The sequence below is a fragment of the Gossypium raimondii genome, chromosome 12 (assembly GCF_025698545.1).
Source record: "Gossypium raimondii isolate GPD5lz chromosome 12, ASM2569854v1, whole genome shotgun sequence".
Taxonomy (NCBI): domain Eukaryota; kingdom Viridiplantae; phylum Streptophyta; class Magnoliopsida; order Malvales; family Malvaceae; genus Gossypium; species Gossypium raimondii.
Window position 1 is genome coordinate 40,908,744 of NC_068576.1, and position 27,188 is coordinate 40,935,931.

Below are 27,188 nucleotides of genomic sequence, written 5' to 3' on the forward strand. Positions count from 1 at the left end.
CACCTTTCCCTTTACAATATAACCCCTCAAAAGCATGGAAACCCAACCTATGAGCTAAGTTGATGGACTTTTCAACAAAAGCACGAGTTTCCATTAAGAAGCACAAATTAATCTTATATTGATGGCTCAATTTGTAACATGTTAGAAAGTAAGAGGCTGACCCAGACCTCTTACATTCCATGTGAACCTAATCATGGTTCTTTAGTAGGCAATGTCAATTAAATGTTATCCACTTTGACTAAAGATGGTGTCTATTGTTGATAGTTGTAATTATCATCTTCAACACACATTCCAACTGTTAAGGGAACTCCCCGATTAGTGAGGACATTTTGATGTATAGCCCCAACATTTTCATCAGTATTAATATTAATATGCCTACGCAACGTAGCTCGAGAGTCCGCCTCTTGGTTCCTTAATTCTTACTCTCTTTTACTTTTGACACTAGTGGAGTCGTCGGAATCTCCGTAGACTTGATTCACAAGAGTATGATAACATTGATTACTGATCAGGCTTCTAGCATTCTGCTCTTCAAAATCGAGTTTAGTATTACTTTTCAAAAGTATTTTTAGGAAAAAAAAATACTTTAGTCATTGAGCTTGGGTGATCAACCAATTTCCAAACTTGAAATAGAAAATCTATATCACGTGGGTTATTATTTTAATTTTTATCTTAATAATAATATTTTATTTCACTCACATGTGCATAAAAATTTGGTTTTATAAAATACATGTGTACAAATAATTTTATCTTTTAAATATATTTTAAAAATAATATTAGTACAAATATATCTAAAAATAAAATCTAAAGTTCTCCGAATCAAAGGACAAATTGAATATATTGGACGGTTCAACCATTTTAAAATTAAAAAGAATAAACCAATAACAATTATTTTTAGAAAAATTTAAAATATTAAAATTATAAAAAATGAAAATGATATTTACAATAAGTTAAGAATAAAATAAAGGGATAAATCTCAAAATTATACATGAATTTTGATTTAATGTGTGATTTGATATATAAATTTTAATTTGGTACAATTATACACATGAAATTTTGATTTGTGGTTCAAATGTATACAAGAAACTTTAATTTTAATTCAATTATACACATTTAAAGAAATAAATACATCTATTTATTTTTATATTAGATAAATATAATTATACGGGTATGTAATATATAAATATAAAATAATGCTATATTAATAATTGTGTCAATATTTTGTAAAATTTGGATTAAATCAAAATTTCATGTATAAATTTACACAAAATCAAAGTTTATGTATAAAATTACACATCAAACCAGAATTTATGTATAATTTTAAGATATATCCCTATAAATAAATCACAAAATAACAAAAATATCCAATTTTTGTTAGAAAATATAATAAAAATCAAATTAGTTTGTTTCTGTTTCTTTTCTAATTTTTCAATTTCTAATTTTTTTATTGGTTGAAAATGCTTGACTATTTTTAATTATATGTTATTTGATTGAAGCAATAGGACCATAAATTTATGATTATACCAATTGAATCCTCAATGCGATTCTAACACTAAAATCAATTTTCAAACTCGAAGAAATCAAATCGAGGAGCCTGACAAAACACACTATTATTTGAAAAAGGCACTGCATAAATGCATTAATCCCTTAGATTTCAGTATTGGATTTTGGCTAACATGCATTTAATATGAGAATTTAATTTTAAGATTGCTTCACTCCATTCTTCTTTTTTTCCAACAATAAAACTTCATTTAAAAGAAAAAAAAGACTTCATTCTTGACTCTCAGCAACCTACGCAATTCACATATATGTATTATGTTTCATAATCTTTTATCAATCATATAAACATAAATATAACAAAAACTATTTAAGACATCAAAATCCTAAAAGCAAACACAAAACATGTTAATTGTGTTTCAACATATCATGTTTAGAACTGCTCTTCTCCGGGAACGTTCGAATGAAGAGTGTGTTAATATATGCGAGCCGACAATAACGTTGGCCAGTGGCAAATTGAAAATATGTTTGACAATTGACAGAAGCAACTCCAAAATAATGTATTTTCAGCTGACAAAAATTGAATATAAAAAATTTTATGTTACAAATGCCGAGACATTAAACAAAAAGAAAAATGAGAAACTGAATTTGGGACTCCTGGAAAAAACGGTCTATTAAATCAAACTGACTCTGCTTGGCATTAAATAAAAAGAATCTTGCCATTGCAATGGTAATGGAGTTGAACACAACTCAGTTAAGCTGTATCTGTCTTTGAATCCGACAATGCTAGTAAAATACGTAATTGAGCCATGCCCTCATTATTTTGTGGTTTCAACAAAGATTATTGATAAAGTAATTCAGTTTATTGGAAAAGTCGAAACAACTTACCTTCAACTATGAACCCATAAGGGCTCTAAAGAGAAAGGCTTCTCAGTACGTGTGAGGGTGGATGAAGTTCCAGATGGAGGCGCATGCACAGTTATAGGAAGAACCCACTCACTTTTGTCTCTACCTTCTACTAAAAGAGGATGCTCGTATCTGAATTCAAAATCAAGAAGTGGTTGCACAGCTTAATATTATATCTGGTAACACCTAAAGCAGGAATTTTCTATTAATTTCAATAGAACTATGAACAGAGTTTTACCTATTTTAACCCATTTTAATTTTGAAGTCCAAGTCTAACCTCTCTTGTACGACATTACAATTTTAGGTAACAATTTTTGTCAAAGCTACAGTAGCAATGGAAGCCAACTTACAGGTCATACTAAATGCATTTCCAGAAGTTTTTTTATTTTTATTTTTAAATCTTCGATTATTGCTTCTTTTCTGCTAATACCATGTCAAAGTATTCTAAAAAGGTATGAAAAATGTTCTACCATAGAAAATATGTATTGATGGTATATGCATATAGCCGACAAGCATACAATTGATTGACAATCTTCAATGCCAAGTAAACCATTACTAAGATTCTCTTTTGAAAAGCTAGAATGATTTGATTGCAATCAGTGTCGCATGGTCATACCTTGTCCAGTCTAAGTTCTTTGGAGTAGTGAAAAATTCAAATCTTAGAGCCCATTCAACCGAGATGTGAGGAGTGGAAAAGGACATGGGGCCATCCATTGGAATAGAGAAAAGAAAACTTGTCTGTACTAAATCAGCAACAACCTCATGATGATCACTCTGAACCTACAAGAGAAATCAATAAAAAAGATTACAATAGCATCTAAAGAAAATGAGTTTCTTATCTTGATTTCCAAAGGATAAAATGGTTCCAAAAAGTAAAACCTTCTAAGCTAAATATTGATGGTGTATTATGCTAGTACCTAGGCAAATGTGGTCAGACGGTAAAAGCAATGCTCATTCTCAGGAATGGAATGATGGCCAACATTATAAGGAATATAACATATTTTGAAGAATAAATTGATTTTAAGATTCTTTTCTTTTTTTTTTTTTTTTTTTTTTGGGGGATAACTAAACCACTTCAAGATTCAATTACTTTTTCATGCCTAAATTCATTTTAGTTCCTTTCTTCTATAAAGGAACGTTTTCATTAAAATCATAGAAATAGGTTTAGGACTTTTGGAGTACACAGTAGTAAGCACTAGAAGGAAAGAGAAAGCTCTTTGGAATTGGGATAATGAACACTATCTGTAAAAAAACTATAAAGGAACTGGATTCTAGCAACCCAAAACTTCTTAAAAAACATGCAGCAATTTTTCAAGGTGTCACTTTCCAAGCATATAATGTAGGTCATTAACATGTGCATGTAGCTAGATAAAGTGAAAGCTCAAAACAGACATATAAATAAATAACACTGTAATTCATTAATGAACTGTAGATTAGAAAATTTTGGATAGGAAAACCTTTGTAATTGTTGGGGAATTCCTTCTAGAAGGATGAACAAAACGCCGATTTATGGTTTCAGAAGTTTCCAGTGTCACTGAAACCTAAAAATAGCAGTTCTTCTAGTTAACCTCAAGATGCATCATTCAATAGTTCATAGTTTCTTCAGTTATCTAGTAGTTTCTCAATTTGATCATTACCTCAAGGCATCTTCTAGCTCCTTCTTCATGAAAGAAAGTAAGAGTACCACCTATCTGTTAATCGAATAGGTAAAAGGAATACAATAAGAGAAGAAGCAACAAACATGATTTAAGCAAGGAGACAGAAGCTACCAGTTTAACTGATTTTACCATATCACTAAAGTAATACGTGGACTCAGAGTTTTTGGGGGAAAATCTTAGCAAAACATGTTCATCCATCCTGATATTATAGGACCTTCCTCGAATAAAGCCCTCTGCTGCAGAAAATGCTAAAAATTAAGTTTACCAAGATTCACATATTAAACAGATGAAGACAAGATTTATGATGCATGAGAAACAAACAAAACATAAAAAATGTCAGAAAGTCTGATACTTTACAGGCTACAGATTCAGTAGGTGCAGAAGATACTCCTGTTACATCCGGATATAGAGTTCTTGCAGGAGCCTGCTGCTGACTTTGAGATAAAACAGCCAATGATTTGTCTGTTGGAAAATATTTCGGAGGGCATGATAAGGATCAGAAAGAAAACCTATTATCTCGAATCAAACCAATGGTATTGCCTCAGCATGTGTGCTGAAAATCTTACAAGTAATCACAACAATTGAACCGAACACATAAGTATGTCTATATGATGACAGGAAGGAAAGACAAGTTTAGTGTAAAGTGCAAATAGTGTCTGTACATAAACAAGTATAACTTCTTGCAAATTGCATAATCAAGTATAATTTAATTACCAGTGTTAGAATCATGCATGACCTCAGCCACTGATAATCGATGAAGTCCGACATTTGAAGGCAAACTCGAATAGTCCATATCATGATATGGACCATCTCTATTTGAAGACCTGGCTGTTGTTGATTCAAAGGATAAGGAACTTCTAAAGCTTTTAATCAAATTTTCCTTCAAAGGGTTATATGATGAAACAGATGATATTTCATCTCTTGAGCTCTCATACCCTTCCTCGACACCATCATTCGTGTCACTCACCCTAGCCTGTAACTAATATCAATTTACTGAGAAATCATTCAACTCAAACAATAAGCCAAAAGCATTATCAACATTAATAACGGCCTTACCCATTCCGAGTCTCCATCTATCTCTTTCCAATACATATCTGTTTGGATGGTAGTGGAAGGAACAATATCTAAAACATCAAAAGGAAACATAGTTATCAAACTTAAGTTATTGTCAAATCAGATTGAACTTATTGAATTTCTTTATATTACAAGCAATGACTAATGTTTACAATACTAGAGTTAGCTCTATGAGAGAGAAAAGAGAAAACGTCACTGGAAACAAAATCTAGCAATGATTGGAACATATCTACCTTTGCTTAAGATTTAAATTCTTACATCCTTCCTGCTTTATTGTTAGAGTAATTACATTTGCATCCTAAAACTTCATTAAAATTCTTGACTAGAAGCATATACTCATCACGTCAAAACTGAAAATTACTGCTTATCAATAATTTCACCAAATTTAATAAATTAAAATAGAGGAAGAGAGATCGTAAAGTTGAAACTTGAAATGTTAACAACTTACCATCACTTTGGCCATCTTCCATTACCAAACCATTTCCCTTCTCAGTTACCCATACTTGAAAAGGAACACGAGCCTCCTGTTGGAAGGCAAAGTTCATAAAAATCAATGATATATCATAACTCTTCCACATAATACATAGTTCAAAGAATCAGACTAGGATGATGACTAGTCCTCACCAAGATACAGTTGCGCATGAGGACAAATGCAAAAAAAGAAACACATGCATGGATATGCCAAAATTCCCCAATGTGTTTAACTATAAATTTACGTACTCTAGCTTTCAAAAAACATAAATTTATGTACTAAAAAAGGAGCCAATAAGAGAGGACAAAGTGAATTATCGCCAATATTAAATACAATTGCACAAATGAAGTAAACAAAATGGTTAACGGGCACTCAAATGCAAATGACAAAATCTTTGACATTTAAGGATTTTCAAAACTTCAGCCTTATATTCATAAACAGAAACCTTGCACCAGTATCAAAATACAAATTTATGAAAGTGAAAAATAGCGATAAACCTCCATTGCTCCTCACATATGAAACAACAAATAAACTTATGATTATCAGACTCTTTTGTTCTTTTGACTTTTCCCTATTACAGCGGGGCAAGTCTTTAGCAGACTCTCTGAACCCTAGGTCAGAAGTAGCTTTGTTACCAGAAAGTTCAACAAGATTCCTATTTCAAGAGCACTATCATCAAGTCAAACATGTCTAATTGTAAAAGATAACAGAAGAAAATTTTGGGATCGATCACAAAAATTATGAATATAAGTAAAACCAACCACTTTGGTAAGATCTTTTACGGACTCCTTGCTGGAGTGACCATTTTCCATTAGCAGCCATGGAACAGACATGGTACTCTTTATATAATATAAATAACGAATGGTAGTACCCTTGTAAGATGGTGGTATAACGCTAGGAAGCATAGCTCGTACCACATCTACAAATAAGAGTAAAAAGTAAGATACAAAAAGAAAACCTGTTGAATGAAAAATATAATGAAATAATAACAAGGTAAATAATTGTGACAAATAACCATAGCAAGCAGTAACAAGATACTGTATACTAAAAACCATTAAAAATTCATTTAAAAAAACTGCATGACTAGGTGCCTATGGTAATTCAACTAGAAATGGAGACATTTACAAATAATGCAATATAGCTTTCATCTTTGAAATCACCTTTTTGCATATTTAGCCCTTTTTGCAGATAAGAGACTCAACATTTGTTCTTTCTTCCTTCTATTGTTTTTCTTATGACAAAATCCATCTTTCTAGCTACAATTTTTCTTTCTAAAAAGTCAATGAACTGAATGAATTATAATTCTATACTAATTTTTAAGCAACTTAGTATCATGCAGTTTTCATCAAGAAAAGAACTAGGAGTTTGACAAAAACAGGATTGCATTTGCTCATCACTACAACGTCAGTATATTCATTTTGCTTGAGAAAGAAATACTCACCAATAGCATTGATTACATTTTATGATGGATAAATAGATTTCGAAAGAAAAAAAAAGAACAAGTTTTACACACTTGCACTTATATATATGTACCATAAAACATTAACAGTATATAGACTAACAATTTTTTGAAGAGCCAGAATTCACAATCTGATTTGAAACCATTGATGGTGTTGAAGAATCCAAAAAAACATGTTCACCTGAAAAAAAAGGATTGAGAACAATAATATAAACATAAAATGCACAAATAATAATAATAATAATAATAATAATAATAAAAGGAAAGAAAGAAAGAAAGAAAGAGTACATGATCTTTTTCTTTCCTTTTGGTATCAGTTTCAGTTCTATTCACCTCCCAAGGTTAAAAACAAGGCCGATTGCTAATGCAATTTATCTAAATTTGAAATGACGTTGAAGACTAATGGCCAAAAATTAAAAGATTACATGATACTAAAATGTAAGAAGAAACTGAAAAATGTTGGCAAATAGCAGTTTAGACACACTCCTTTACATTGATCTGACTTCATTCTCCTAGAGAAAAAAGTATAAAGCAAAAGAATTTCGAATTCAATCTATTAATATAAACTCTAAATAAGTGAGCAATGAATACAATTTTAATCCAACCTCTCCCATGTTTCATTCCGGTCGATGGTTTTTGGATGGCAAACCATTGGGTATCCAATTTCTCAATCCCTTTAATTTCGAAGCCAAGCCTTTCAACCCAAAGTGAAGGCACAGTACTACTAGTCTTGTCACCAATTAGGGGATTGCAGATCTCAATTGTGACATAGATAGAATCTCCAGGTCTATAAACATCTCGATCAGTTTGCAGTTTTAGTTTTGGGTTCAATTGACTTATATCTCCATCCTCGGTACCAACCTTACTATATCCCCCATCTCCAAAGAAAGAAAACCTATATGGCAACATTGCCTCTAAACAAATTTCATGAAATTCATCAACAATGAAATCAACCTGCAAAATGTATAGCAAATGTAAAATTAAAGATTGCTTTATGGAGCACATGAACTGCATTCCAAATAGAAGGAATAATTGGAGACCTAAAATAAGCTACTTGTTTGGTTGTCGTACAAATTTTAAGAAAGACAAATGGGTTGGCTTTCCAATCCATTTTTCCTTAGGAACCAAATGGAAATCAAAATGCTCCTTCAGAGTTAAATGATCCAAAATATTAAAAGAAAAATAGGATTGATAAACATAAAGATTCGATAATAAATTAAGTTTATGTCACCTTAAAACTGAGATCACGAGGAAAGGAAATTGAATGTGTTTAAATAACAAAGGGTCAAAATGTATGTGAAACAATTAAAAGGAAAGGAAAGGAAAGGAAATGGCAATATGGAGGAACTCCAGGTTTAAGCTCCAATCGCCCAGATTTGAAATCCTGGTTTGGTTAGTTAAACTTTTTTTTTTCCTTTTAAATCTGCTTGACTGACCTGACTACTTAACAGACGCCACAGCCCCGCGCGCAGAACTCACGGTATAACGCGCAATGATGAGATGGGTAGGCCGGGTTGACTTTACCATATCTCGTTACCCAAATTCTTTAAGTGCAACTAAAAGTGTTCATAGGTCGAGTTCAGCTATCTAAATCAATTTTTTAAGTTTAGAATCGGCCTGGCCATAAAAATGACCTTATTTTTTTTGCTCAAGCTTGGTTCAATTTAAGAAAGATAAGTCCAGGCCTGACTCGGCTGGTCCATATTTTATTATTTTAGATTAATTTTTATTTAAAATTAAGAAATTTAAAAAACAACAAACCAAATGCATTAAAATCTCTAAAATAAAAGTTTTCTAACACATTAAAAAATATTTATATTAAAAAAATAATCATAAATATAATAAATGTTTTATTATATTAAAAAATAAAATAAAATAAAATAAATATTTTATTGTATTAAATATAATATTTAAAATTTTATATTTTGGGTTGGGTTATTTGAGTTAATTAAGCAAATATGACGATTTTGAAACGTATTAAGAGTTTTAGGATGTGTTTCCTAAAATTTAGGAAAACAGACTGCTTTTGTAGAGAGAATAAAAACACACTTCCAACTAGAAGCGTTTTCGTCCAACAGTAAGTCAACAATCATTTTCCCAACAGTTAAAAAATCCAACTATTAAAAGAATATGAACATTGTTCTGGGCAACTGATTAATTTTGCGAAATCCCTAATCAGTGTTAGTGTTTATGTGCACCCTGAGTTGCGAGTTGCTATGGAAGGCACTTTGGGCGTGCGCGGTACTGCAAACCCTGGGAAATATCTGGGACTTCCGGTGATTGTTGGAAGAAACAAAAAGCAGGCTTTTCGATCTATTAAGGACTGGGTTTTGGATCATATTGGGAGTTAGCTTAATAGGTGTCTTTCGTAGGGTGGTAAGGCTATCTTTATTAAATCTATCCTACAAGCTATCCCAATTTACCCTATGTCTTGTTTTTTTTTTTTTTTCAGACTTCTTTTTATAAAGAGCTTGAGGCCTTGCTTTGTCGCTATTGGTGGGGTGAGGCTAACTTACGGAAGGGATTCATTGGTGTTCCTTAGAGGGTTCGTGCGATCTTAAGGAAGTTGGCGGATTGGGATTTCGAAGTTTGTCAAAACTTAATATTGCTTTGCTTGCTAAACAAGATTGGCGTTTGTTGAATAGCTCAGATTCTTTAGTTGCTCGCGTGCTTAAAGCTAAATACTACTCAACTACTAATTTTATGGGGTCAGAGTTAGGGAATCAACCTTCTTTCATGTGGCACATTATTTGGGCAGCTAAGGGACTACTGCAAATGGGCTGTGGATGGCAAGTGGGGAATCGCTCTTCCGTTTCCATTTGGGATGATGCATGGCTCCCGGGTGAGAAACCCTACAAAATTCAATCTATGAGGATTAATGGATTTGAGAAGGTTGTTGATTTAATTGATGTTAACAGTGGCAGTTGGAATCAGGAATTGCTAAGAGGGTTATTCTCTGACTAGGATATGCGGAAGGTGTTGTCTATTCCTTTGGCCTTTCACACATTGGAAGATTAGTGGAGATGGTGCCTTGTAGATGATGGAAATTACACAGTTTGGAGTGGGTATCAACTTCTACTCCGAGGCTTCCCCAACTCGGATGATGACAGGTACAATCATATGGGGCAAACTATTAGGCGATGTTACAGACAACTTTGGGCTGCGGGTTTTTTACATAAATAATACAAAAAAATTAAAATAATACTAAAACAATACAACCATTTTATTATGTACCAAAATAGTACAAACAATAAAAAAAACCTGACGGAAGTGACAGGACTATAGTCGAGGGTCTGCCATAGGCGGCACCAAAGGTGCCAGTGGCAGAGGCGACACCAAAGGTGCCACTACCACAGGCGACACCTGTGCCATGTTTTCCCGCCTTTTGGGGACCTTATAATGGTCCCCAATTTCACTTTCACTTCAGCTGCACAAAGGAGAAGAAAGAAAAGGAAATGAGAAGAAGAAGAAGAAGGAAGAGGAGAAGGAGAGGGCGGTGCCGAAAAAAGAAAAGAAAAAGAGAGAAAGAGAATAGAGAAAGGAAGAGAAGAAAAAAATAGAAAAAATAAGGTATTATTATGTTTTTTTAAAAATGGATTATCTTATTATTATGTTTTTTTTATTTTTTTTTATTATTTTTTGTTGTTAGTTTAGTTATTATTGTTAGTTATTAGGATTAATAAAAATCCTAATTATTATTTTAGTTAGTATTATTATTGTTAGTTTTAGGGTTTAGTTATTAATAATTATTGTTACTTAGTATTATTGTTAGTAAAAACTAATATTATTATTCGGTTAGTTATTAGGATTAGTAAAACCCTAATTATTATTTTAGTTAGTATGATTGTTAGTTTTACACTATATTATTGTTAGTTATTATTTTAGTAAAACCCTAATTATTATTGTTAGTTAGTATTATTTTAGTAAAAACTATTATTATTATTATTATTATTATTATTATTATTATTATTATTATTATTATATTGTGTTAGTTATTAGGATTAGTGGTTAAATGTTGTTCATGTACAAAATGATAACTGAAATAGTATGAGCTTATGAATGAAAAAATCGCATATTGAAACATTAATTTTTTATTTAAGTGATTTATTTATCGTTCGAAATTGTTTTTTGAAATTTTGTTTATTTTTTAACAGATTAAATATTGAAGATGGATGATAAGTTTTTCGTATGCGTTTATTTCGATGGAATCATCTTGACAACAACTATTGGATGTATATTTGAATGTCGGCAACAAATAGAAATGAGATTTAATAGAAATGTCACGTTGGATGGAATGAAAAAAATTTTCTACAAGTTTCCAATTTCGACAGATTCGATCAAATTCACCAAAATGGAACTTGTAGACGACAAAGACGTGGAGACAATGATCGCTCTTTACTGTGGGAATGAGAGTGACAAAAATGCACCAATTCACTTATTTGCTGAATCAGCTAGTATGGAGCAAAATGAAGATGTCAATGCATATGGTGAAGAACATGGAGCTCAAGAACCGTGCATAGTGGCTCTAATATCGTACGTTGATAATTAATCGACTATAGGTGGGATCAGTATCGATCTCAATATTACACCCGATATTGATGTGGTTGGTGATGATGGATACGATGGTAGCGACTATTGTGATCAAGAGGTCAATAGTGACAATAATCTCGATGTGGACGATATACCTAATGATATTGACGATAAAGATGTGAATAACGATGGAAACATTAACGCGTCTTCGGTCTGGAACCAGATGCGACGTATTGTGATACACAATAATCTTGGGCCACACATGTTGGTCATAGACCCGACGCAAAGGCATGTAGTGAAGTTTCGAGTACTCGAAATACTTCACGCTCACCTACCGCCATAAATTCTGATCATGAGGAGTTATTTGTAGGCCAGAGATTCGAAAGTAAAGAAGAGTGCGTATTTACTATTAAACGGTATAGCATGAACATATCAGTAGATTATAAAGTCGTAGTGTCTAAACCGACAGTATATATTGGGGTGTGTTGGAAGGCAACGAAAGGCTACAATTGGCGGGTATGAGCTGCATTCATTCAAAATTCGCAGATGTGAGAGATACGAAAATTTGTTGGGCCTCATACATGCACATCAACACGTATGACAGAAGATCATCGAAAACTTGATTCCAAAACTATCTGTGCGTGTATCATGCCAATGGTGAAGGACATGCCGACCATTAAAGTTTCGGTACTGATTGCCGAAATACAAGCACGATTCTAGTATCGAGTATCATATCGAAAGGCGTGGATACTTAAACAGATGGCAATGGAGTAATTGTATAGGGATTATGATTCGTCGTATAACGAGTTACAAGGATAGATAGCTACTATGCGGGAGTACATACCGGAGACTGTGATTGAGTTACAAACAAGACCTTATTACGGCCCGGACGAACAATTACAATAGGAAAAGAATTTTCATCGAATGTTCGGACGCTTGATCCATATGTGGGCATTTCCCTCGCAAGTCGTTTGTGTAGGTGGATGGGACCCGCTATATGGAAAATATACAGATCCTACTTCTTCTGTTGCTCAAGACAAAGAATAGAAACGCGTGCTCGATAGCATTTGCCATATTAGATAAGGAGAACTTAAAATCTTGGGAATTCTTCCTTACCAACATGCGGAGGTATGTTATTAGCAATGATAATATTTGTATCATCTCCGATAGAAGGAAAGGTTTAATTGCAACAATTAGGTGTTCCGGTGTGCCATGGAGATCCGTTTACTGCATCCGTTAAATTGCAGCTAACTTTCATCGAAATTATAAGAATGCAGACGGGAAGAGACAAATAGTGGCAATGGGTAAATGATAACCTTATCTTTTCAATATAAGTTGTAATGTTTTATATTATCGAGTTACTGGAACTTATCTTTTCTTAATACGTATACAGCGTACGAGTTAGAGCCACATATTTTCGGCCAAAGAATGATTCGACTTGAGAGTGACATGAAGGGTCAAACGAACACATCTTTTCGACAGTGGTTGGGTACAATGGAGCTGTGGCAATGGGCTTAAAGTTTTGACGAAGGCTTTCGTTATGGTCAAATGACCACAAACTTAGTGGAAGGGGTCAACGTTGTGTTGTTGAAAACACGACATCTTCCGATTGTATCTGTCTTCTCGGCTACATTCTACAGGTTGGCTACCTTGATGCCAAGAATGAGTCAGCAACAGGTCAACCAGATGGAGGCGGGACACGTGTTTGTCGAAGATATCAGGGATGCAATGGTTGTAAACCGTTGGATAACGAGGTCGATAAATGTATAAATATGTTTACGACATCTGGAAACATTTCAAGTTACGGAGACTGTCGGTTGTCGACCCAGTATACCACCTAGGTCCTATGGAGTTGATCTCCGGAATAGACGGTGCAAATGTAAGAGGTTCAAAACACTTTATTATCCATGTGCGTACGTCGTGGCAGCGTGTACTAAAGTGAACCTTAATGTTGAACAATTTGTTGATGATGTGTACACGCCGAGTGCACATTGCGTGTTTGGGAAAATGAGTTCCTGTCACGCCTAACCTTTCTACGTGGAAGGTGCCTCCGACGACTTTGAACTTGTCCTGCATGTAGGCTACGCAGAATCCAAGAGGTCGTCCGTAATCATCCGTAATCCATAATGAAATGGACATTAGGGAGAAATCGATGGTAAGCGTTGTGGATTATGCAAGTTAGTTAGTCATAATCGAATAAATGCTCGCAATGAAACTATCATGTTGGATAATCGTCACGATCGGGTCGAATTGAGCTTATGTTGTAAAGTTGTTATGTGTAATGTTGCGAAAATTTGTTGGGCCTCATACATGCACATCAACACGTATGATGAAGATCATCGAAAACTTGATTCCAAAACTATACGTGCGTGTATCATGCCAATGGTGAAGGACATGCCGACCATTAAAGTTTGATGATTGATTGTCAAATACAAGCACGATTCTAGTATCGAGTATCATATCGAAGGCGTGGATACTTAAACAGATGGCAATGGAGTAATTGTATAGGATTATGATTCGTCAGATAACGAGTTACAAGGATAGATAGCTACTATGCGGGAGTACATACCGGAGACTGTGATTGAGTTACAAACAAGACCTTATTACGGCCCGGACGAACAATTACAGCCGGGAAAAAGAATTTTTCATCGAATGTTCTGGACGTTTGATCCATATGTGCGGGCATTTCCCTACTGCAAGCTGTTTGTGTAGGTGGATGGGACCTGGCTATATGGAAAATATACACAGATCCTACTTCTTGCTGTTGCTCAAGACAGCAATAGAAACGTGCTCCCGATAGCATTTGCCATATTAGATAAGGAGAACTTAAAATCTTGGGAATTCTTCCTTACCAACATGCGGAGGTATGTTATTAGCAATGATAATATTTGTATCATCTCCGATAGAAGGAAAGGTTTAATTGCAACAATTAGGTGTTCCGGTGTGCCATGGAGATCCGTTTACTGCATCCGTTAAATTGCAGCTAACTTTCATCGAAATTATAAGAATGCAGACGGGAAGAGACAAATAGTGGCAATGGGTAAATGATAACCTTATCTTTTCAATATAAGTTGTAATGTTTTATATTATCGAGTTACTGGAACTTATCTTTTCTTAATACATATATCTGATACGTCTGAGTTAGAGCCACATATTTTCGGCCAAAGAATGATTCGACTTGAGAGTGACATGAAGGGTCAAACGAACACATCTTTTCGACAGTGGTTGGGTACAATGGAGCTGTGGCAATGGGCTTAAAGTTTTGATGAAGGCTTTCGTTATGGTCAAATGACCACAAACTTAGTGGAAGGGGTCAACGTTGTGTTGTTGAAAACACGACATCTTCCGATTGTATCTGTCTTCTGGCTACATTCTACTGGGTTGGCTACCTTGATGCCAAGAATGAGTCAGCAACAGGTCAACCAGATGGAGGCGGGACACGTGTTTGTCGAAGATATCAGGGATGCAATGGTTGTAAACCGTTGGATAACGAGGTCGATAAATGTATAAATATGTTTACGACATCTGGAAACATTTCAAGTTACGGAGACTGTCGGTTGTCGACCCAGTATACCACCTAGGTCCTATGGAGTTGATCTCCGGAATAGACGGTGCAAATGTAAGAGGTTCAAAACACTTTATTATCCATGTGCGTACGTCGTGGCAGCGTGTACTAAAGTGAACCTTAATGTTGAACAATTTGTTGATGATGTGTACACGCTCGAGTGCACATTGCGTGTTTGGGAAAATGAGTTCCCTGTCCTGCCTAACCTTTCTACGTGGAAGGTGCCTCCGACGACTTTGAACTTGTCCCAGACAGAGGGCTACGCAGGAATCCAAGAGGTCGTCCGTAATCATCCAGAATCCATAATGAAATGGACATTAGGGAGAAATCTGATGGTAAGCGTTGTGGATTATGCAAGTTAGTTAGTCATAATCGGAATAAATGCCTGCAGCGAAACTATCATGTTGGATAATCGTCACGATCGGGTCGGAATTGAGCTTATGCTGTAAAGTTGTTATGTGTAATGTTGTAATGTTGTAATGTTGTTGTAACACCCCTTAACCTTAAATCGTCGCCAGAACAGGGTTACATAGCATTACCGAACCCGATAACTCATTTTTCGACATCCGTACTTTCGAGTCGTTACAGTTGTAATGTTGTAATGTCTTTTAATGTTATAATCTCCAAATTAATCTACTTTAAATTATTTTCGTGTATTTCAAGATGTCCAATTTCATAGATCGTTGAGCACAACAAAGTATCTAATTTAGCTATGTTTTAATCATTGTTTTTGTAAAAAAAAAACACATTTTGAATGTAGTTTGCTTTTATAGATAATTGATTATTATATTCAAATCTTGATTTGGTTTGTAATCTAAAAAATTTATCTGAAAATCCATTCAATATTTAAAAGAATATTAAGAAGTTAAAATTTTATTCTATATTATTATTTATATGGTTTCCAAATTAAGTTATAAAAAATATAATTGATTTGAAATAATTAAAATTATATCCAAAATGGAGCCATTTAACCTTAAATTGATGGTTCAATGGGGTGGTCCTAGGGGTATACCTCTGCGGAGGTCGAAATTCACGTTGTGGGTGATCGCGACGACCAACATCCTCTTTAGGCGCAGGTGAGGGTGTGCTAAACATAGAAGAAAAATCATGTGGCTCGAATGGCATCGATGAACTTGAACCGGAATGAGTGTCATGATGCTGTGGATACGACCCAGGGGGACTGATGTACTGCAGTGGATATGGGCCGGGAGTGTTGCACTGCAGTGGGTACGATCCAAAGATATCAAACCCGTAATGGTATCTGCCCCCTGACAAGCTCGAGAAATAGTCATTGTCCGCCAAATCTGGATGATAAGAATGTGAATCCGAATGTAAATGTGATTGCTTGGGATCTGGTTCGAGCTCACTCGGCTCCGATGACGGATTAGGCCGAAACTAAGATCGCCATTGGCTCGCCTCTATATCAACCATCGGCTCGTTTGCCCTGTGTCGCCGCAGCGGGGGACTACAATCATCGCCTTCCAAGTAGATATGGCTTTGCCAAACTAGAGTACCATTGTATGTACTCTACTGATGGTTGCAAATAGGAAGCCATAACCATTTGAGGTATTCGAGCCATCCGATTATTCCACAGCGCAACAAATCTCCGGTGCTTAACCCCCCAATTCAACTACGGTTTCCCTCTCTTGTTGATGTCGTGAACCACTCCCACCTCACATGGCGGATCTGGGATTTATTGGACACAACCAAACTGTCGTAGCACTCGATCCCCATTGTACCACTCGACTACGTTGAAATTTATAATTGGTACGTTAGTGCACCACATATGAGAATGAACGTAGGCAGACGAGGGTATAATAGCTGCAATTTTCGGTCTACGATATGGCATCCATATAAACTGCATGATTAATAACATGGTTATAATTTAACACGGTGTAAGTAAGATATAGAAAGTAACATGTCATGAATATTAGAATAGCTTACCCCTTCCCCGGCATGCTATTCGATCATCAGACAATATATCGAGACAGTTTATGACCTCCCGATAGCCGGATAAATACTCCATCTACGAAAACAAATTTCAAGTCAATATAGTATCGCTACAATAGTATCATAAAGAAATTGTCAATTAATGACAAGTTATATTTTATCACCTGTTAACTAGTAGATATACATATGGTTAGTGACTAACTGATGCCAAGAATGGCATTCGATAAAGTGCCCATGACTGCAACAATGTAAGGCATCCGCCCATGTCTACGACAGCAGGCTTTGTCGTCCGACAAAGCTCCCGATACAACATTGTCAGAACTGCGAAGCCCCAGCTATACGAGCGAACATTACTCAAATCAGCTAATAGAGGTAAGTGCGTGATATGAACCTTGTTATTGTTTGAATCAGGCATCAGTACTCCCCTGATAATATGTATGATGTACGCTCGAGCAGCGCGCATCAACTCTCCTTCAGTGGCATTAGCTGACAAGTGTCCAAAATTTCCTTTCAGGCATGTAAATTTCAAGCCCGAAAAATTTGACTCATCATCGTCGAGCGAGTCTCCTAATAAGCTATAACATAGTGCAGTCGGCTCAGCAAAAGTAATTATTCCTGTTATGGGACTCTCGTCGATTGGGAGCCCAAGCTGCAGTGCAACATCCTCTAAAGTCACTGTGTACTCCCCACACGAAAAATGAAAAGTGTGGGTCTCTGAGCGCGACCGCTCCATTAGTGCAGATATTAAATCGTATCGCAAGTCGAACGTCCGGATCAATGCTGCTGACCCAAATCCAGCTTGCTCCAAGTAGGGCATCAATCGTTCATCCGGGAGATATCATATACCATTTACCCGGCCCCTTAATACGCGGTACGAGCCCTGATAGTGTTAAATTACAGAAAATGAATATTAAGATAACAAGATTTATTTTTATATATTACGTATATCATTTTCTAATAGAACCCGTGATTAACAAATAATAATATATTACCATATTATTAGCAGCATCAGATATGTGAGGATCATCGTTAATCAATCGAGCCATTGCGATGCCTGCAACTTCAAAACAAATTTCTGATTTTAATTTCAATGTATTTTTTATTTTCGGATTTTTCTTATTTTCGAATTTTATTGCTTTCAAAAAATATATTATTTTTGTATTTTATTATTTTATATTATTTTAGTACATAAAGTTTGAAATGTATTAATTTAGTGTGTTTTATATAAATTTAGTAAAAACCCTTATTTTGACCATTTGTTCGTATTTTTCTTATTTTCGATTTTACTACTTTCAAAAAATATATTATTTTGTATTTTATTATTTTATATTATTTTAGTACATAAAGTTTGAAATGTATTAATTTAGTGTGTGTTTTTATATAAATTTAGTAAAAACTCTTATTTTGGTCATTTGTTCGTATTTTTCTTATTTTGAATTTTATTACTTTCAAAAATATATTATTTTCGTATTTTATTATTTTATATTATTTTAGTACATAATATTTGAAATGTATTATTTTAGTGCGTGTTTTATATAAATTTAGTAAAACCCTATTTTGGCCCTTTGTTCGTATTTTTCTTATTTTCAGATTTTATTACTTTTAAAAATATACTATTTTCGTATTTTATTATTTTATATTATTTTAGTACATAATGTTTGAAATGTATTATTTTAGTATGTTTTTATATAAATTTAGTAAAAACCCTTATTTTAGCCATTTGTTCGTATTTTTCTTATTTTCGGATTTTATTACTTTCAAAAATATACTATTTTTGTTTTTATTTCTTTTGTATTTTATTTTTAATAAACATATTTTTCGGTATTTTATTTTAATACTATTTTGTAAAAAAATCTCATTACAACATGCTAAATAAATTTCATAAAATATATCTAATCAACATAAAATACACTTAACAAATTAATTAAATAAAATAAAATAATAAAACATAGAATGTACATAACATAAATAATAAAACATAAATAACAACATAAATAATAAAATAATAAGACATGGTATGTACATAACATAAATAATAAAACATAGAATGTACATAACATAAAAATTAAAATTAAATTATGAATGGATGAAAATATAGATAAATATAAACATACCTTAAGATCTCTTTTAATCAAATAATATCTAGCAAAAAATAAATTTAAAATTAAATCTCAATTAAATCAAAACCAATCACATTATAATAATAACAACAAAAATAAACAAATTTCTTTTATACCATTACTTACTCTATTAAAAAAAATTACCTTTATTTTTTTTTCCTTTCTTTTTCCTTCCCTCCCTCTTTTTCTTCTCCTTCTCTTTTTCTTTTTCCTTTTTCTTCCTTCTGCGCCTCCTTCCCCTTCTTCTTCTTCTCTTCTCTTCTTCTCTTCTCTTTTTCTCTTTTCTTCTTCTCTCATTCTTCTTTCCTGCAGCTTCATTTTGCCACTTTGGGGACCATTATAATGGTCCCAAAGACAAAGAAAGACAAAATGCGAGCTAAGGTGCCGCCTGCGGCAGTGGCACCTTTGGTGCCGCCTCTGCCACTGACACCTTTGGTGCCGCTTGTGGCAGACCCTCGACCAGGATCCTGTCACTTCCGTCAGCTTTTTTTTTACTGTTTGTACAATTTTGGTACATAATAAAATGGTTGTACTGTTTTAGTATTATTTTAATTTTTTTGTATTATTTGTGTAAAAAACCATTGGGCTGCTAAGGTGCCCAAAAAAAAAAAGAAATTTACATGTTGGACATTTTTACATAATTATATTCCTACGAAAGTAAATCTATTTCAACGTCGTCTTGGTTCAAACAGAATGTGCCCTCGGTGTGGTGGGGGTCCGGAAACTCTCTTGCATGCTTGTCATGATTGCCCTAGGCTATTGGAGCTATGGGACAAACTGGGGGTCACTTGGGATGTTATACCTCCAAATGAGGGCTTTTTACACAAATAATACAAAAAAAAATAAAATAATACTAAAATAGTACAACCATTTTATTATGTACCAAAATGGTACAAACAGTAAAAAAAAAAGCTGACGGAAGTGATAGGACCCTGGTCGAGGGTCTGCCACAAGCGGCACCAAAGATGCCACTGCCCAAGAGGCACCCCAACCCGTATTCTTTGTCTTTCTTTGTCTTTGGGACCGTTATAATGATCCCCAAAGTGGCAAAATGAAGCTGCAGGAAAGAAGAATGAGAGAAGAAGAAGAAGAAGAAGAAGAAGAAGGGGAAAGAGGCGTAGAAGGAAGAAAAAGGAAAAAGCAAAAGAGAAGGAGAAAAAGAAGAGGGAGGGAAGAAAAAAGAAAGGAAAAAAATAAAAGGTATTTTTTTCTTAATAGAGTAAGTAATGGTATAAAAGAAATTTGTTTATTTTTGTTGTTATTATTATAATGTGATTGGTTTTGATTTAATTGAGATTTAATTTTAAACTTATTTTTTGCAAGACATTATTTGATTAAAAGAGATATTAAGGTACGCTTATATTTATCTATATTTTCATTCATTCATAATTTAATTTTAATTTTTATGTTATGTACATTCTATGGTTTATTATTTATGTTTTGTACATACTATGTCTTATTATTTTATTATTTATTTATTATTTATGTTATGTACATTCTATGTTTTATTATTTTATTTAATTAATTTGTTAAGTGTGTTTTATGTTGATTAGGTATATTTTTATGAAATTTATTTAGCATGTTATAATGAGATTTTTTACAAAAATAGTATTAAAAATAAAATACCGAAAAAATATGTTTATGAAAAATAAAATACTAAAAGAAATAAAAATGAAAATAGTATATTTACTGAAAGTAATAAAATCCAAAAAAAAGAAAAATACTTAACAAATAGCCAAAATAAGGGTTTTTACTAAATTTATATAAAAACACACTAAAATAATACATTTCAAACATTATGTACTAAAATAATATAAAATAATAAATTATGAAAATAGTATATTTTTGAAAGTAATAAAATCCAAAATAAGAAAAATACTGAACAAATGTACCAAAATAAGGGCTTTTACTAAATTTATATAAAAATACACTAAAATAATACATTTCAAACATTATGTACTAAAATAATATAAAATAATAAAATACAAAACAGATATTTTTTGAAAGTAAAAAATTTGAAAATAAGAAAATACTGAACAAATGGCCAAAATAAGGGTTTTTACTAAATTTATATAAAACACACACTAAATTAATACATTTCAAACTTTCTATACTAAAATAATATAAAATAATAAAATACGAAAATAATATATTTTTTGAAAGTAATAAAATCCTAAAATAAGAAAAATACATTGAAATTAAAAACAGAAATTTATTTTGAAGTTGCAGGCATCGCAATGGCTCGATTGATTAACGACGATCCTCACATATCTGATGCGGCTAATAATATGGTAATATATTATTATTTGTTAATCACAAGTTCTATTAAAAAGGATATATGTAATATATAGAAATAAATCATGTTATCCTAATATTTATTTTTCGTAATTTAACACTATCAGGGCTCGTACCGTGTATTAAGGGGCCGGGTGAATGGTATAGGATATCCCCCGGATGAATGATTGATGCCCTACTTAGAGCAACCAGGATTCGGGTCAGCAGTATTGATCCGGACGTTTGACTTATGATACGATTTAATATCTGCACTAATGGAGCGGTGGTGCCCGGAGACCCACACTTTTCATTTTTCGTGTGGGGAGTGCACAGTGACTTTAGAGGATGTTGCACTGCAGCTTGGGCTCTCAATCGACGGGAGTCCCGTAACGGGAGTAAGTGCATTTACTGAGCCGGCTACACTAAGTTATAGCCAACTAGGAGACTCGCTCGACGATGATGAGTCAAAATTTTTGGGCTTGAAATTTACATGGCTGAAAGGCAATTTTGGACACTTATCAGTTAATGCCACTGAAGGAGAGTTGATGTACGTTGTTCGAGCGTACATCATGCATATTATAGGGGGAGTACTGATGCCCGATTCAAACAACAAGATTCATATCATGCACTTACCTCTATTAGCTGATTTGAGTAATGCTCGCTTGTATAGCTGGGGCTCCGCAGTTCTGATAGTGTTGTATCGGGAGCTTTGTCGGACTACAAAGCCTGCTGTCATAGACATGAGCGGATGCCTTATATTGTTGTAGTCCTAGGTACTTTATCGGATGCCATTCTTGATATCAGTTAGTCACCAACCATATGTATATCCACTAATTAACAAGTGATAAAATATAACTTGTCATTAATTGACAATTTCTTTATGATACTATTATAACGATACTATATTGACTTGAAATTTATTTTCGTAGATAGAATACTTATCCAAGTATCGGGAGGTCGTACATTGTCCCGATATACCGTCTAATGATCAAGCAGCATGCCGGGGAATGGGTAAGCTATTCTAATATTCATGACATGTTACTTTTTATATCTTACTCATACCGTATTAAATTATAACCATGTTATTAATCATGCAGTTTATATGGATGCCATATCGTAGACCGAAAATTGCAGCTATTATACTCTCGTCTGCCTACGTTCATTCTCATATGTGGTGCACTGACGCACCAATTATAAATTTCAATGTAGTCGAGTGGAACCATGGGGATCGAGTGCTACAACAGTTTGGTTACGTCCAATATATCTCGGATCCGCCATGCGAGGTTGGGGTGGCTCACGGCATCAACAAGAGAGGGAAATCGCAGTTGAATTGGGGGGTTAAGCACCGAAGATTTATTGCGCTGTGGAATAATCAGATGGCTCGAATACCTCAGATGGTTATGGCTTCCGATTTGCAACCATCAGTAGAGTACATATAATGGTACTCTAGTTTGGCAAAGCCATATCTACTTAGAGGGCAGTCAACTGTAGTCCCCCCGTACATGCAACGACTTGGGGCACACGAGCCAATGGCTGATATGGAGTCGGAACCAGAGGCAGATTCTGATCCTGAGCTTGATCCCGTACCAGGGCTCAAGTCGAAGCTCGAGCCAGATCCCGAGCAATCATATTCACATTCGGATTCACATTTTTATTATCCAAATTTGGCGGGCAATGACTATTTTTTGAGCTTGTCAGGGGGCAGATACCATTACGGGTTTGATATCTTTAGATCGTACCCATCGCAGTATAACACTCCCGGCCCGTATCCACTGCAATACATCAGTCCCCCTAGGTCGTATCTACAGCATCATGGCACTCCTTCCGGTTCAAGTTCATCAATGTCATTCGAGCCACATGATTTTTCTTCCATGTTTAGCACATCCCCACCTACGCCTAAAGAGGATGTTGGTCATCGCGATCACCCACAACGTGAACGTTGACCTCCGCAGAGGTATACCCCTAGGACCACACCATCGAACCATCAATTTTAGGGGTTTCTTACGGTTTTGATATTACTCTAGTTTGTATTTTTTATATTACAAAGTTTGTACTTTTTTGTATAAATTTAATTAGATTAATTTTAGGTATTCTTAGTACGAAACTTTTCTTCTCTTTTTGCATTATATTAAAGCTGAATTTAATGTTAAATGACTCTATTTTGGATATAATTTTAATTATTTCAAATAAATTAGATTTTTTATAACTTAATTTGGAAACCATATAAATAATAATATAGAATAAAATTTTAACTTCTTAATATTCTTTTAAATATTGAATGGATTTTCAAATGATTTTTTTTAGATTACAAACCCAATCAAGATTTGAATATTATAATCAATTATCCATTTACCACTGGATTTCTCCCTAATGTCCATTTCATTATGGATTTTGGATGATTACGGACGACCTCTTAGATTCCTGTGTAGCCCTCTGTCTGGGACAAACTCGAAAGTTGTCAGAGGCATCTTCCACGTAGACAGGTCAGGTAGGACGGGGAACTTATTTTCCCAAACACATAATGTGCGCTCGAGCGTGCACATATCATTGATAAATTGTTCAACATTAAGGTTCACTTTAGCACACGCTGCCACGACGTGCGCATATGGATAATGAAGTGTTTCAAACCTTTTACATTTGCACCATCTGTTCCGGAGATCAATTCCATAGGACCTAGGTGGTATACCGGGTCGACGACCGATGGTTTCTGTAACTCGAAACGTTTCCAGGCGTGGTGAATATATTTCTACATTCATCAACCTCGCCATCCTACGGTTTACAACAATTGCATCCTAACATCTTCGACAAACACGTGTCCCGCCTCTATCTGGTCGACCTGTTGCTGACCCATTCTTGACATCAAGGTAGTCAACCTGTAGAATGTAGCCGAGAAGACAGATGCAATCGGAAGATGTCGTGTTTTCAACAACACAACGTTGACCCCTCCACTAAGTTTGTGGTCATTTAACCATAATGAAAGTCCTCATCAAAACTCTGAGCCCATTGACACGGCTCTATTGTACCCAACCACTATAAAAAAGATGTGTTCGTTTGACCCTCCATGTCACTCTCAAGTCGAATAATCCTTTGGCGGAAAATATGTGGTTCTAACTCGTACGCTGTATACGTGTTAAAAAAATATAAGTCCCAGTAACTCGATAACATAAAACATTACAATTTATATTGAAAAGATAAAGTTATCATTTACCCATTGCCACTATTTGTCTCTTCCAGTCTGCATTATTATAATTTCGATGGAAGTTAGCCGCAATGTGACGGATGCAGTAAACGGATCTCCATGGCACACCAGAACACCTAATTGCTGCAATTAAACATTTCCCTCTATCGGAGATGATACAAATATTATCGTTGCTAATAGCATACCTCCACAGGTTGGTAAGGAAGAATTCTCAAGATTTCAAGTTCTCCTTATCTACGATGGCAAATGCTATCGGAAGCATGTTTCTATTGTTGTCTTGAGCAACAGCAAGAAGTAAGATCTGTGTATATTATTCATATAGCGAGGTTCTATCCACCTGCACAAACAGATTGCAGTAGGAAAATGCCCACACATATGGATCAAATGTCCAGAACATCCGATGAAAAATTCTTTTCCCTGGCTGTAATTGGTCGTCCGGGCCGTAATATGGTCTTGTCTGTAACTCAATCACAGTCTCAGGTACGTACTCTCGCATAGTGCTATCCATCCTTATAGCTCGTTATATGACAAATCATAATCCCATACAATTGCTCTATTGCCATCTATTTAGCTATCCACGCCTTTCGATATGATACTCGATATTGGAATTGTGCTTGCATTTCGGCAATCAGTACCGAAACTTTAATGGTCGGCATGTCCTTCACTATTGGCATGATACACGTGCAGATAGTTTTGGAATTAAGTTTTCGATGATCTTCTTTCATACGTGTTGATGTGCATGTATGAGGCCCAACAAATTTTCGTATCTCTCACATCTACGAATTTTGATTGAATGCAGCTCATACCCGCCAATTGTAGCCTTCCGCTACCTTCCAACACTCCCCAATATATACTGTCGGTTTAGAAACTACGACTTTATAGTCTACTAATATGTTCATGCTATACCGTTTAATAGCAAATACACACTCTTATTTACTTTCAAATCTCTGGCCTACGAATAACTCCTCATGATCAAAATTTACGGCCAGTCGGTGAGCAGGAAGTATTTCAGGGTACTCCGGGAACTCAGCTACATGCGCTTCGTCGGGGTCTATGAGCGATATGTGTGACACAGGATTATTTTGTATCACAATACGTCGCATCTGGTTCCCGACCAAAGATGCGTTAATGTTTCCATCGTTATTCACATCTTCATTGTCAATATCATCAGGTACATCGTCCACATCGGGATCACTGTCACTATTGACCTCTTGATCATAATGATCGCTACTATCATATCTATCATCACCAACCACATCAATATCGGGTGTAATATTGAGATCGATACCGATCCCACCTATAGTCAATTCACTATCAACGTACGATATTGGAGCCACCATGCACGATTCTTGAGCTCCGTGTTCTTCACCATATGCATTGACATCTTCATTTTGCTCCATACCGGTTAACTCAGTAAATAAGTGAATCGATACATTTTTGTCACTCTCATTCCCACAGTAAAGAGCGATCATTGACTCCACATCTTTGTCGTCTACAAGTTCTATTTCGGTGAATTTGATCGGATCTGTTGAAACTGAAAACTTATAGAAAATTTTTGTCATTTCATCCAACGAGACAATTCTATTAAATCTCATTGCTATTTATTGCCGACATTCAAATATACATCCAACAGTTGTTGTCAAGATGATTCCCTCGAAATAAACGCATACGAAAAACTTATCATCCATCTTAAATATTTAATCTATTAAAAAATAAACAAAATTTCAAAAATAATTTCAACAAGAATAAATTACTTAAATAAAAACATTAATGTTTCAATATGCAATTTTTTTCATTCATAAGCTCATACTATTTCAGTTATTATTTTGTACATGAACAACATTTAACCACTAATCCTAATAACTAACACAATAATAATAATAATAATAATAATAATAATAATAATAGTTTTTACTAAAAATAATACTAACTAACAATAATAATTAGGGTTTTACTAAAATAATAACTAACAATAATATAGTGTAAAACTAACAATCATACTAACTAAAATAATAATTAGGGTTTTACTAATTTTAATAACTAACCATAATAATATTATTAATTTTTACTAACAATAATACTAAGTAACAATAATTATTAATAACTAAACCCTAAAACTAACAATAATAATTAGGGTTGCTATTAATCCTAATAACTAATAATAATAACTAAACTAACAACAACAAAAAAATAAAAAATATACAAAAAAACATAATAACAAGATAATCTATTATTTTTAAAAAAATACCTTATTTTTTCTATTTTTTTTCTTCTCTTTCTTTCTCCTTTCTCTATTCTCTTTCTCTCTTTTTCTTTTCTTTTTCCGGCACAGCCTTCTCCTTTTTCTTCTTCTTCTTCTTCTTCTTCTCTTTCTCCTCCTTTCCTTTTCTTTCTTCTCTTTCGTGCAGCTGAAGTGAAAGTGAATTTGGGGACCATTATAAGTTCCCCAAAAGGCAGGAAAACATGACACAGGTGTCGCCTGTGACA

The 27,188-nt window shown here is 34.2% G+C and overlaps 4 protein-coding genes and 1 long non-coding RNA gene across 9 annotated transcripts; 2 read left to right on the top strand and 3 right to left on the bottom strand.

Annotated features, from left to right (window-relative positions):
- Positions 1 to 1,906: 1,906 nt before the first annotated feature.
- LOC105764152 (uncharacterized) lies at positions 1,907 to 8,641 on the bottom strand. 5 transcript variants are annotated; one of them, XM_052624786.1, is made up of 14 exons: positions 8,295 to 8,486; positions 7,669 to 8,017; positions 7,167 to 7,244; positions 6,366 to 6,523; positions 5,581 to 5,656; positions 5,115 to 5,182; positions 4,773 to 5,037; positions 4,416 to 4,520; positions 4,188 to 4,294; positions 4,038 to 4,091; positions 3,858 to 3,941; positions 3,017 to 3,180; positions 2,383 to 2,532; positions 1,907 to 2,064 (listed from the first exon to the last, which is right to left on the bottom strand). In XM_052624786.1, exons 2-13 carry the CDS (start codon positions 7,970 to 7,972, stop codon positions 2,385 to 2,387), a joined length of 1,611 nt encoding a protein of 536 aa, XP_052480746.1. In that variant the 5' UTR covers positions 7,973 to 8,017; positions 8,295 to 8,486; the 3' UTR covers positions 1,907 to 2,064; positions 2,383 to 2,384. The 5 variants fall into 5 exon arrangements, with proteins under 5 accessions (XP_052480746.1, XP_012438109.1, XP_012438108.1 ...); XM_012582655.2 differs by lacking the exons at positions 1,907 to 2,064; positions 8,295 to 8,486 and adding an exon at positions 8,500 to 8,641 and having other exon boundaries at positions 2,169 to 2,532; XM_012582654.2 differs by lacking the exon at positions 1,907 to 2,064 and having other exon boundaries at positions 2,169 to 2,532.
- Positions 8,642 to 9,092: 451 nt separating this feature from the next.
- Positions 9,093 to 10,734, top strand: LOC105764153 (uncharacterized). Its single transcript, XR_008192152.1, has 3 exons — positions 9,093 to 9,439; positions 9,516 to 9,905; positions 9,982 to 10,734. It is a non-coding gene; the product is annotated as an uncharacterized LOC105764153 (long non-coding RNA).
- Positions 10,735 to 17,102: 6,368 nt separating this feature from the next.
- LOC128035383 (protein MAIN-LIKE 2-like) lies at positions 17,103 to 17,980 on the bottom strand. The gene is made up of 2 exons (XM_052624929.1): positions 17,273 to 17,980; positions 17,103 to 17,184 (listed from the first exon to the last, which is right to left on the bottom strand). The coding sequence occupies exon 1, from the start codon at positions 17,923 to 17,925 to the stop codon at positions 17,299 to 17,301; it is 627 nt and encodes a 208-aa protein (XP_052480889.1). The 5' UTR covers positions 17,926 to 17,980; the 3' UTR covers positions 17,103 to 17,184; positions 17,273 to 17,298.
- A 3,797-nt stretch (positions 17,981 to 21,777) lies between these two features.
- On the top strand, positions 21,778 to 22,269 carry LOC105762178 (protein MAIN-LIKE 2-like). The gene has a single exon (XM_012580074.1). It carries the CDS (start codon positions 21,778 to 21,780, stop codon positions 22,267 to 22,269), a length of 492 nt encoding a protein of 163 aa, XP_012435528.1.
- A 1,632-nt stretch (positions 22,270 to 23,901) lies between these two features.
- On the bottom strand, positions 23,902 to 26,426 carry LOC128035610 (uncharacterized). The gene is made up of 2 exons (XM_052625842.1): positions 24,711 to 26,426; positions 23,902 to 24,621 (listed from the first exon to the last, which is right to left on the bottom strand). The coding sequence occupies exon 1, from the start codon at positions 26,294 to 26,296 to the stop codon at positions 25,631 to 25,633; it is 666 nt and encodes a 221-aa protein (XP_052481802.1). The 5' UTR covers positions 26,297 to 26,426; the 3' UTR covers positions 23,902 to 24,621; positions 24,711 to 25,630.
- Between the last annotated feature and the right edge of the window lie 762 nt (positions 26,427 to 27,188).